Source organism: Leptinotarsa decemlineata, unplaced genomic scaffold (genome assembly GCF_025532065.1).
Source record: "Leptinotarsa decemlineata unplaced genomic scaffold, Ldec_3_MD MMD2_tig00000010_RagTag_RagTag, whole genome shotgun sequence".
Taxonomy (NCBI): domain Eukaryota; kingdom Metazoa; phylum Arthropoda; class Insecta; order Coleoptera; family Chrysomelidae; genus Leptinotarsa; species Leptinotarsa decemlineata.
The window spans coordinates 2,381,382-2,395,201 of NW_027412538.1; the positions used below are offsets into that span (position 1 = coordinate 2,381,382).

General features: G+C 33.0%; 1 protein-coding gene across 2 annotated transcripts in view; it reads left to right on the top strand.

Annotated features, from left to right (window-relative positions):
* Positions 1–9,407: 9,407 nt before the first annotated feature.
* The window catches only part of LOC111511678 (carboxylic ester hydrolase-like), a 41,780-nt gene continuing 37,367 nt past the window's right edge, over positions 9,408–13,820 (top strand). The window contains exons 1-2 of one of the 2 annotated variants that reach the window (XM_074171250.1): positions 9,408–9,556; positions 9,608–9,742. In XM_074171250.1, coding sequence (XP_074027351.1) covers positions 9,467–9,556; positions 9,608–9,742 — 225 coding nt within the window. In that variant the 5' untranslated portion in view covers positions 9,408–9,466. The remainder of the gene's footprint in view (positions 9,557–9,607; positions 9,743–13,820) is intronic. The other variant, XM_074171249.1, reaches the window with a different exon arrangement.

Sequence of the window (13,820 nt, forward strand, 5' to 3'; positions counted from 1 at the left end):
TTATCTTGAAAATTTTTTGCTAAAAAAATTATCCTATCAAATTTGTCTATTTCTAGTCTATTACTGTCAATAGTAAAAAATACACTTGGAAAATATTTATGGAGTTTTGTGACGCCAGAAAATATGAATTGGATGGAAATCGTACTCTCGAAGAGCTTGCATTAATACTCAAGGATTGGGCGATTAATATGAGAAAAAAGGATAGCACAGAGTTTAAGGAGGCTACTGTTAAAACCTTATGGAATATAACAAGCAAATTATTACAAGAAAAGTATTACAAGGAGTATAATATAATGCTAGACCCCTTTAAAAGTGTTGCATTCAAACAAGCGCGGAATGCACGCGACGCAGCACGAAGAAATTTACAAACATATCCCACTAAACGCAAAACAAGCTCAGTACCATTAACTTCAAATGAAATGAGTAAAATTATAAACTTTTGGGATGAAAATACCCCTATAGGACTCCTACGCAAATTTTATCACATAGCAGCGGTGGAATTGGCTTGGAGAGGTGGTGAAGGTGCTGCTTGCTTAGTTGATTATTTTCATATCGAAAAGGACAACAATGGATCTCCAACTAATAGGATAGAATATAATCCAATTTTCAGTAAAACCTGCCAAGGGGGTTCAAAGAACTGCGCCTCTAGCAAATGGTTGGTTCAAAATAGTGATAACAATGCTTGTCCTGTCAGATTATTCATTAAATTATTATCAAAACGAGGCACAAATATCAAGACAAATAGACTATTTTCAAGGCCAAATCATCACTGGAAGACAGGAAGCGATAACTGGTATGACAATATGCCTCTGGGTAAAAATATAATCAACGGATGGACGAAATCTTCTGCTGAAGCAATTGGCTTGGATACGAAACAGAGGAAAATAACCAATCACTCTAATAGAGCAACTGCAGTCAGTCAACTAGCTAAGAGTGGAGTTCAAGAACAGCAATTGTTGAAAATTACTGGGCACAATAATGGAAATTCCATAAAACCTTATTTGAATATTGATCAGGAACATCATAACCAAATAATCAATAGTATGCGTGGAAACACCTATGCAGTAACCGTGGCAAATACAGCAAGATCAACGGAATATCATTATACGAATTGTTCTTTTAATAACTGTGTGTTCAATAAATAATTTTGTTCGAATTGCAAAAAATTTTCTCACCGAATATCCCTCGAACATTGATAAATAACTCATAATTTTATCACAACTTCCTCAAGCACGTTATTTTAGGTAACATCCCTTCGCCTTCGGCGTCGGGATGTTACCAAATAACGTGCTTTCGAAAACTGTGATAAAATTATTTCGTTAGTTATCAATGTCCTTGGGATATTATAGCTGATAATTATCTTGATAATTATACCTTGATAAATATCTTGATAATTATGAAAATCCACATTAACTCTAGTTGTATTTTGTATTATTAGCGTTTTCCACTGGACTGCCCTTTCGCACTCCAGTGCACTTGAGCTTAAGTTCGGAACGCACCCTCGTATAAGACCGAACTCACCGAACACAAATAACCTCATAAATTGTGTCAAAACAAACGTGTTCATTCGTGGCCACGGTTTGCTGGGATTTTAATGTTAAATTAAAATTTAAAAATAATATACAAAAATGCCGAGAATTGAAGATCCCGTGTGGAGCCAATATGTGTGTATCAAAACAAAAAACAGTGGTATGTGGGCAAGGTGCCGGAAGTGCAAAAAGAAAATGCAAGGCATCCTTAATAGACTTAAAAAACATTCAACTATTTGTAGTCCATCGACAGATACACCAACAGCGGCAGTATGTGCTAACTTACAACCTGCAAATAATTCGTCTACGGCTGCAACTGCATCACAACCACAACAGTCACCAGCGACAGATTCCAGTAAACCAAACATAATTCAAACCAAGCTTGCAATTACAAAAAATACAGAGGTGATAATAGCAACTACAAAAGATTACGAAGAAAAAATTGATCTACAGATTGTAAAATATTTTTATGCCACTAATACCTCATTTAATCATGTGGAACACGAAGAATTTATAAAACTTTGTACACTGCTTCGGCCTGGCTACAAGCATCCATCGGTTTATCAAATTGGTAATTCAATATTAAATGAAGTTCATAATGAAGCTACACAAGAAACAAGAAAAAAGATTAAGGAACAAACAGTCTCTATGTCGTTGGATGGATGGAGCAACATTCACAACTGTCCATTAGTTTGCTCAAGCATCACCACCTCATGTGGTGAATCTATTTTAATTGACACGGTGGACACACAGAGCAATCCACATAGTGCTGATAATTTAAGTGTAGTTGCAATGAATGCTATCATATCCGCCCAATAAAAATTTGATATTAAGATAGGTAGTTTTGTAACGGATAATGCAGCCAATGTTCAAAAACTGAGAAGAGAGCTGTCTGAAGAACAAAAAACAGATTTTGTTCACTATGGTTGTTCCGCACACATTTTGAATCTGCTTGCCAAAGATTCAGAAATGCCTACAGTGACATCGTCGATTATGAAAGTAATAAAATATTTTCGCAATAAACAGGTTCTATCTGCTCTTCACAAAAATGCAGGGGGTGAAAAATTAGTTCTTTCCTTAGAAATTCGATGGAATACTATGAATGATTCATTGCAATCATATCTTGACAACAGAGGGATATTAGTGCAAGTTTGTCAAGACCACAAAGAGTCGATAGACAATGAAATTATCAAAATTGTCAATGATTCTCACATAACAATGAATTGTGTTGATTTGCTAAAAAAACTTTCACCAATTGCAGTGGCGTTGGACAGAATGCAAAGAAACGGAACCACTATAGCCATAGCTGTAGAAATATGGAATGTACTAGAAAATGATTTAGCAGACATCAACTGTAAAAAAAGCATTTCTGGCGAGAAAAAAAATGGCTCTGTCTGGAGAGCACTATGCAGCCAACATGTTGGATCATCGATTTTTAGGTCGAAATCTGGGTAATGCTCAAAAAAAGGAAGCTTATGAATATATAACAGCAGCTGACAAAAACTTCACTTCCTTCATAATGGCATTGGTTGCAAAACTCTTCCTTTTCCAGAATATATGTTTGGGGCTCAGTTCATAATGACCAGTCCATTATTATGGTGGAGGTCAATGATTTCAGAAAATGAAAAAGATTGGCCAGATAAGGAAAATTTTTTGACTTTTTGCGAAAAGCTTTTAACTGCTACAGCCGCCACAGCGGGGATTGAGAGGCGGTTCTCAACATTTGGCTTGGTTCAGTCTAAACTCCGCATACATTAGTCAACGAAAAAGCTGCCAAACTTGTCTTTTCATTTAAATATTTTAATCAAAACCCTGAAAATCGAAAGAATGATTTGACTTGGATAACTTCTCCAGTTCCTCAATCTGAGCTGCCTTCAACATCTACTCCCACAATAATTTCAGTGGAAAATGATTCGGGTGAAGAAGACAACATACCATTAGGTAATTTAACAAAGACTTAATATAAAGACTGATTTTAAAATAATAAATAATTTCCTTAACATGGTTAGAATGTGATACTATTATTTATTTTGGTTTTTGTTCAAGAAGTTTGGAATATTATTTTGTTTAACATATTATTATTTCAATTTTATACTAGTAAGATAAAGAAAATTTGAATTTTTTATTTCATATCTAGTTTTAATATTTTTTTTTTTATTTTTGTAGTTTCAAATAATAAAAAAGTTGATATAAACGCCTTTCTTATTTTTATACACAACATATTTGAACTGAAAAAATAATTTGTAAGTAAAAATATAAAGAAAATAAGTTGTCTGTCAGTATGGATAATTATCAGATAATTATCAAAAAAATTAATTATCTTGATAATTACGAACCCTGGTATAAACTAATAAGTGGTAAGTAAATATGATTTCAATAAATTGTCACATTGCATTAATTGTATCCCTTTTTCTAGAATCATTGGTAAATAGGGCGGCTGAAGGAAGTGAATAGTTATATGGCTATTTAAAATAATGATATTGAAGTTATAAGCGTCCCTTCACCTCAACAGCAATAAATCAGCATTCAAATGTAGCCAATAAGCAGGGCAATTTACAAGAAACAATAGGTGTGGTAATAATATGAGCAATGCAATAGAAATAATGGAAAGAGCTCGCCTGATCTTTCTCCAATGGATATTCTCCCCTACGAAACTTTGTTCGAACTCCTGCAGAGGTATGATGTGTTCATTAATGATCATTGAGATTCGGTTGTAAGTGTTGCAGTTGTTATCAATGATCTTCTGGTTACCAGAGACTTCTTGTAGTATCGTAACAAAGGTAACGATAGAAACGAAACATTAAAATGTAACTATAGGGTACCCGTATAAAGAAGAAACAAAAAAAAGAGGCCTGAAACAAAATATGGTTTAACGAACAATTATTCGTCAAGTTCTAGTTTCACTGAAAATAAGTGTCTACTAAGATATTTCTCAATCAACAGTTGACATGCTAGCGGATGTCGTACCTGTAAATGAAGTTTAACGATTACGGCTAGATTGGGAAGATACAATAATTCGATTTCAAAACACTCAAGAATAAGAAAACTCTCATGTTCACCTTCTAATAACGTATATGGCAAATTCACCTAGTCAGTTTATTTCTCAGTCTCAGATGGGTTCATTGTTGTGGTTGACAATTACAAACAAGAACGGATTTATGGTAAGTGATTGAATAATATCTAAATGAAATTGAATATATAGAGCGTATAATTTTCAGAGTACCGAAACCTAAATTGAAGTGGATCTCATAGTAGTACTTTTTCGAAAACGAGCATTTTTTCTGCAATATTTTGTTATATCAATAAATAAGCAATGAATGAATGAACAGATACAGGTTAAACAGTGCATGTCTTTAATGCCCCCCCCCCATTTAATTTTTTGAACGGGTCAACTCAAAAAATCGAAATTTGGGATAATGAATTCAATGCATGAATACTTCATTTTGAAGTAAAATTGACAGATGAAACTTCCAAGATGGAAACTGATATGGGAAAAAAATTGAATAAAAAGGGGGGTCTCGTGACTCACCATATTGACGCTCCAGACGAATACTTCACAACTCTAGAATATGAAGTTAAAATCTTCACCTGCTGCAAAATGGCGGAACATTTAATAATTTCCTGAAGACAAACACATTAATATCGATATATCTAGAAATTTTCTTTTTTATCTGTCATATGGCAATTCCAACAACCCGATAAGGTTTGTTGAGTTATTTTTTGTTTATGAAAACGTCAAAAAATGTCAGTACGACAAAGAACATCATTGTTCAGTTAGAATATTCTCACTTAGTTTTCGGTTTTACTAGTAAAAAGGTACCTTATCAACAATGTTCAAAATGGTCAATTTTCTTCCATTGGAAGGAAAAATTGAAGCGATTTTTATTTATGGTGCGACGCATAACTTTTACGAGACCGAAAGGATTTTCAATGAACGTTTTCCGAATCGTCCTATCTGTAGAAAATATTTGAGGAAACTTGTATCCAAATTCACAACTACCGGTAGTGTACTTCTTTGATTGAAGACTTATTTATTTTGTGGAAATTCATGTTCACTGAGTATACACTACAAAAACACACTTTTGTCTATTTCCACGATATTTCTTTATTGTTGACTGGTTTCGGCTATTACACCATTTTCAAAACTGACTGATTATATTTAAATCTGAGTAGGTTATACCTAAGTTGCCTATTCTATCATAAATAATATGGTTCCTACATTTTGTATACCTGTAATATCCATGAACATAACAAAACAAAGCTTTTGATATAATGTAGGTTTTGGGAAGTGGATTATAGGTTCAGGAGAGGACTATTATTAAGATCAAGTTTTCAGTTGAGGATAATAGAATTGGGATTTTTCTTTGACCTGTTCATTTCCATAGATTCCAACAGAATAATCATTTTCCCTTTCTCGCATGTGTGATGGATCTTTAAATTATCTTTACCTATTTTATGTTTCGAATTTTGAAGATGTTCGTGCATTAATGATTTTTTATCCGAATGTTCATGTTCATGGTACCTTGTATCAAAATTTCTACCAGCTTGTCCTGTATATGGCAGGGCATTCACCACATTCTAGTCGATATATACCAGATCTCTTTCCTTTGTCTGATTTAGGTTTGGCATTGAATAATATGTTTCCTAAATTTCCGTTGAATGTGTAGGTTTTAGATTGAATTTTGAGAAAAAAATTTTAATATTCTCGGAGATTCTACCTGGTCTTGTGGAAAGTGAATATAGTTCTTTCATTATTGATTTTTGTTGATATTTCATTATAATGTTGTTAACTAGAGTGGTAGGTATTTTGTTATTAACTGCTATTTGTTTAATGATTGCGATTTCACTTCGGAGGTTGTGACCAGAAAGGGGCATTGTGAAAGCCCTATGTATCATTGACCTGAATGCAGACAATTTCTGACTAGAATGTGGTGAATGCCCCGCCATATATACAGGTCAAACTGGTAGAAATTTTGATACAAGGTACCATGAACATGTCATTTCGGATAAAAAATCATTAATGTACGAGCATCTTCAAAATTCGAAACATAAAATAGATAAAGATAATTTAAAGATCCTCCACACATGCGAAAAAGGGAAAATGATGAATCTGTTGGAATCTATGGAAGTAAACCTCTCCTGAATCTATAATCCACTTCCCAAAACCTACATTATATCAAGCTTTGTTTTGTTATGTTCATGCATAACAGGTATACAGAATGTAGGTACCAAATTATTTATGATAGGATAGGCAACTTAGGTATAAATAACTCAGATTTAAATGTAATCAGTTAGATTTCAAAATGGTGTAATAGCCGAAACTAGTCAACAATAAAGAAATATCGTGGAAAATAGAATGGTCATCCGTCCATTCCGGAAGAACGGCAAGTGCAAATAATTGGTGAGATGGTAGTAAATCCTGAATAGCCTACTTATTCCGTCGCGAATGTTTGTGAGGTTGCTCCTTTTACTGTGGAGATTTTGGAAGGGGAGTAGGTATCATCCATACAGAATTAAAATGGTACACCAATTAACTGAAGATGACCCTGATCGAAAAACAGAATTCTGCGAAATCATGACAGAAACCATTGCAAGGCATCCTACCTATCTCCACAATATTTGTTTTAGTGACGAATGTACATTTTTTCAAACGGCTATGTTCACAGACACAATTGCCGTTATTGGAGTGACATCAACCCTCACGATTTCCGGGAAACACATACCCAATATCCAGAAAAAAATTAACGTTTGGGCAAGAATATTGGAATACCATATTGTAGGACCTCTATTCATTGATCGAAATTCAACAAGGGAACTATATTTGAATATGCTGGAAACTACTGTTGACCCTTTCATCACTGAAATCGTCGAAGCAAATCCTAATGAATTCGATATGGATATTGTATTCCAACAAGATGGAGCACCACTACATTACTTCTGACAAGTTTGCTATCTTTCCAATAACCACTTTCGGTTATGTTATTTATTGGTTCTGGCATTGAATCAGGTCATTATTACCCATTGGTCAAAGAAGAAACGGATTGGTTTAAGTTTGACGCTAGTGGTGTCACTAAGTGTTCTGACGATGTAAGAAACTATTTGACAACTACATTTCCCGGTCGTTGGATTGGCCGTCGAGGTTCTACAGAATGGCTAGCCCGCTCGCCAGATTTGACACCTTTGGATTTTTTTCATGGTGCCATTCGAAGCAGAAGGTGTACGAAACTGAACCTGCTTCAATATTGGATATATGGCAGAGAATAATAAATATTTGTAGAGATATTGACACTACTGTGTTCGAAAATGTTCGGCGTGAAATATCAGATAGGCTGTTCATATGTCAATAAGTTCAAGGCAACCATTTCGAGCATCTTCTGAACTGACCTCAAGCTTATTACCTCATATTATGTAGTTAAATGTCAATGTATTCAGGCAATTTATAAACGTTCCACCATTTTGTAGTATGTGAAGATATTGACTTCATATTCTAGGGTTGTGAAGTATTCATCAGGAGCTTCGAAATGATGTGTCACAAGACCCCCTTTTCTATTCAATTTTTTTTTGTCAGAGGGCGCCCAGTCGCCATCTTGAAAGTTGCATCTGTTAGTTTCACTTCAAAATAAAGTATTTATGCATGTATTTTATTATCCCAAATTTCAATCTTTCGAGTTGACCCGTTCGAAAAATAAAAGTGGGGGTCATTAAAGAAATCGATTTATTCAATTCAGCTACATATTTTTTGTCTATAATGGATATTACATAATAATCAAGTATAGTAAATTACACCTATAATATTTTTGATAGACTCGAAATTTTTCTGCAGGGTATAATCATTTCGTAGTTGGGCAGGGGCATATTAACAACCAAATTGTCCTCTGTCATGCTTTGGAAGTTCTTAAATTTGTTTTCTCTGGTGAGTGCTTGTTTCTGTTTCAGTGTAGGTATTACTTCCGTTTCGCACACTCGTCACATAGCACAGTAATTGGACATGTGGACCATTCTTCCGAAGAACATCTGAGATACAAAGTCTGCCTGCGCATACTCATGTCCCCGAGGCAACGGTTTTTCGCCAGAGAAAACAGGAAGTTCTATTCCGTAGGCAGAATGATGTTTCACGGTCCGAATGCAGGAGATACATATATTTACTTTGAGGTGTAACGAAAAAACTCGATAGTCAGTAAAAAAACGATTTTATTAGCTTTCATTCATTTGGCTGAGGGTGAGGAACGACTAGTTTCAGTGAATAAAAACACCCGTATACTGAAAATGATTCGGTCATTCGGTTTTTTACCAGTGCAAGCTTCCCCCGACATATCAGAGCCGTGTTTATTAAACATGGCTAGAGTCTGCGACTATCTTGATGAGATCTATAACTAAAAAAACATGTTTTTGACTCGACGACAATAACTTGATTACCTCGTTCACTAGCAGGATTGAGATTTTGAAAACATTTATCACGTGAATTGAAATCCGGCAAAATGATGAGATAGAAGTGGAATGACAATATCAAAAATCAATGAATATATGATAATGATTTGCATCTTTTTCTTTGCGGTAGTAAGAAGAAAGAAGCACATTTCATGCCATTGGTTTCTGCATTTAGAATCCGAAAGAATTGTGTTGGTTCTACTGTCTATATAATAAACCATATTGTATATTATATTATATATTATAAACCATATTTTACAAAAAATGCAATAATTTTTGAATTATAGAACTGACCGGAATGAAGCTTTTCAAATATTGAAGTTTTGTTTGTTCATTATGCCGGTCCTGCATACATAAATGATTCTACGAAAGAACGTATTTATATTCGTCAAATACATTTCAGATGAACATCCTTGTGATACAAGCAAATGATACTGATTAAAAAACATGTAAAAGTTGGTTTCAATAAAAATAAATATAGAATGTAATTGTTCATCGAACAGTTAACAATGACTTCAATGAGAGAAGTTTGTTTTTTCATTTGGTTAGTACTCGTTATGGAAATATATGGCATTTCCTTCCTCACCAAAGATAAATACGTAAGTTCGTTCGATTTGCAAATTGTGGTGAGAAATGTGAATATTTTGCAGAATTCAACATTACAAGTATCCTTAAGAAATGGAGTAGTTCAAGGAAAGCAAGTATACTCGAGTGATGGATTATCTTACATTGGATATTACGGTATACCGTATGCTGCTCCTCCAGTGAAATCCTTGAGATTTAAAGTGAGCTCATACGTGAATTCCTCGGTTAGAATATCATAGAGATGGGATTATTGTGTGAAAATTACTCGATGATTGATGAACTCGATCATAATAATCACATAAATAATAGATATGTAAGAACTCTACGAAAAAGGGGCAAGAGGTTCGCAAGTTTTGTTTCCTTTTCGATGCATATTGCAGACACAAGCTTTGAATAATTATCAAAAGAAAGTATTTTCATGAGATGATACTTGTACTAGATCAAATTCAATATTTTTTTCCGTTGTATTTTCTACAATATTTGAAGCAAAACACTTCTTTGTATACGTTCGGAATGGAAATACAGCGGTAGGCAAACTCTTTCAGTGAAATAATTTGTTTTCTACATCTGCCATCTACATGTTACGCTGATATCATAGACAAAATAAAAAAAATATATAAATTTGAAACACACATACTTTTAACACTTCACAGGTCGAAGTTCATGCTCTATTGTAGTTAAAATAAGTAGATAGGAATAAATTGAAATAAGTAGAGAGGTAAAGGGTATATTTTAAGGAGTGGAACGTCGATGTCTACCAGTGAGGATGACAATGTTCCATGTAAGTGAGATTTTTACCTTTCATTCAGTATATTGTGTAGGAGTGTTGTGAATGATATCTTATTCAATTCCATAACGAATATTTGGAATAGAAACTGAGTAGTTTTTTGTATAATTCAGTATTCATAAAATAATAATAATAATAATTTTTATTTGCATTCAATTACATGGTTCAATATAAACATAAAAATATTTCAGAAAAGATGACAGAACAAAAAAAAGTATATACAAATACATATATATATATATATATATATATATATATATATATATATATATATATATATATATATATATATATATATATATATATGAATATATATATATATATATATATATATATATATATATATATATATATGAATATATATATATATATATATATATATATATATATATATATATATATATATATATATATGAATATATACAGTGTGACCCATTTAAAATGGAACCACCCCTGTAGAATGTGCATTTTTCAATCAATCTCAATTTTTTTTTATTGAAATATTAAGCATGAAAAACTGTATCTTGACACTAACTTTCACAATTTTAGTTTCATTTCCAAGGCACTCTATGGTTTTTTTTGTTTGTCAAAAACGGCAAAAGTTTATTAGGCAATTTTTGTTTTCAAATTTGACTACACCACTGGATTCGTAGTCGTTATAAATCAAAACTGTCAAATTTTCATTAAAAAATATTTGTTAACAACGAAGTTACAACAACTTCAATTTTGGAAACAAAGTATTTGTTTGTAATTTTTATTCAGATTATAGACATATTTGAGATCTGACAACACTGTCATCACCAAGTAGAACACCAGTGAATTTGTACAGTGAAAATCCGAAGTCAACAGCTCAATGCGTTCTACAGTTATAACTCCTGAAAATATGGTAATGCGAGAGATTTGTGGTGCAAGCGTATAACAACAACAATTTTTGTCCTGCTCTCTGTTTTATTATTGAATAAATGATTTCCATGCTTTAAATCAATTTGATTTTAGCGGCTATGCGGAAGAATGTACTAAGTACTGCATAACTTGAAAATGAATTTTTAATTTTCTGTTATTCTAGAATACACTTCTCGTAACCTACACTCAAATGAATGATTTTAAGGGAATATTATCCACAAATCCAGTGGCGTAGTCAGATTTTTATTACAAAACGCTTGCACCACAAATCTCTCACATTACCATATTTTCAGGAGTTATAACTGTAGAACGCATTGAGCTGTTGACTTCGGATTTTCACTGTACAAATTCACTGGTGTTCTACTTGGTGATGACAGTGTTGTCAGATCTCAAATATGTCTATAATCTGAATAAAAATTACAAACAAATACTTTGTTTCCAAAATTGAAGTTGTTGTAACTTCGTTGTTAACAAATATTTTTTAATGAAAATTTGACAGTTTTGATTTATAACGACTACGAATCCAGTGGTGTAGTCAAATTTGAAAACAAAAATTGCCTAATAAACTTTTGCCGTTTTTGACAAACAAAAAAAACCATAGAGTGCCTTGGAAATGAAACTAAAATTGTGAAAGTTAGTGTCAAGATACAGTTTTTCATGCTTAATATTTCAATAAAAAAAAATTGAGATTGATTGAAAAATGCACATTCTACAGGGGTGGTTCCATTTTAAATGGGTCACACTGTATATATATATATATATATATATATATATATATTGGTTGATGCAACAAATTTTCCTTTATTTTGAGTATTTCAATATTAAATTCTACTAATAGGATTTGAAGCTTTATATCTTCTATTAATTATCTGCGAGCGCTTTCGACAGTTGGTAGTACTGTCATCTTCTGGCATGGAAATAATTTTTATTTTCATTTTGAAAATGTTGAAGTATAAATGAATATTGAATAAATATTATATAAGAGTGTTTGTTTCGAAAATAAATTCTTTCGTGTAATTCAATGAAAGTAACTGTTTCAGGAAGGCTCTCTCCTTCAGTTTGTGTCTAAAAGTTACTTCTTTGCATGATCTACACATCTATGTATAGAGTTACTTCTTGTAAAATTGATTGCTTCCTTCCTTCCTTCGGAACACTCCCATATTTTTTTGTTTAAGATGGAGTAGTAGAAAATCAAAAACTTTCTTTCCCAAGTAGAGATGTTTTTGGTATGTGAAAAGAGAGAATTGGAACTTTCTGTTTTTTACCACTTTTATTTGTAACTACCGTCACTGCAGTTTCGTCATATAAGGACATTTTCAAACTTATACATTGAACTTCAAGTGTCCTCATAGGACGAAACTATAGTAACGTAAGTTACAAATGAGAGGAGTTGAAAACATAGAAAGTTTCAATTCTCATTTTTATTGATTCCTACCACGTAGTAATACTACATCCACTTGTCATCGACATCCCAAATATGTCGATGACAATTTTTTTTTCAATTCCGAGCATTTAGTCCCGAGGACTAGTCTCAGAAAAGCTGAATGAAAAATTTTCGAAAATAGTCGAGAAATAGCCCGGAAAATGAAAACGCTATCACTACTTTGTCTACAAATGAAACAAAAGTGTTTCTCTGGTTAACTTTTTGATAGATATGAATGAATGAACAAGAAGTTGCCCCACCACAAGTTTGTATCAATCCAAGGCAAAATTGCTAAGTGTAGTCAATATTATTCAGAAGGGATATTTCCTGATGAAGCATTCTCACGAATATACTAAGGTCATATTCCGATAAAATACGTGAAAATTAGTGTTGTTTTACAAACAATATTTAAAAATATAGGCTAAATAATATTGTTTGGAAAATGTCAAAGTCGAAAAAACTGTTTATCGGTATATATCTTTCCAATAACCACTTTCTGTCATGTTATGTTATTTACTGGTTCTGGCGTTGGTCAAAGACGAAACGGACTGGTTTATGTTTGACGATAGTCGTGTCACTAAGTGTTCTGGCGATGTCTGGAGCCTCTGGAGACACCCTTCATTCTGTTTTATGAAAGAGAGGACATTGGCAGATGAAGATCTTCAGATGATGTTGTGCTACAGGTTTTTCCGGATTTTCCTGCAACTGAAAAAGCAAATGCGCCACTGGAATCAAAGAAGTCGCCCCAGAGCGCCACTTAATTTTTTTTTGTTTCATAATTGCATGATTTGTTAAGATATATTCACCATTTTGGTGTAGTAAATGGATATAGACCTTGTTAGTTTCGATTTGTTTTCGACGATGGTGCCAAAGTCGATGAAAAATCTCCTGAGAGGTCCTGTCATTTGTAAATTTCGTTGGTTAAACATTTCCTCCCTCAACCATTATATTTTTCAGTTATAGTGAGTAGTGTTAGGAATCACACGTTGAAAGGTAAGACCTCGTTAGTCCTTAGCTCGCATAAGTTTCTCAACTTCTGAGAGTTGCTGTTCTTATGGAGACGACAGCTGATTACCGGAAAACAGATTTCAAACAAACAGTTATTTTCGAAATTAGTAATACCAGAATTTTTTATCAATTTGACAATTGAAATTGAAATATCAAC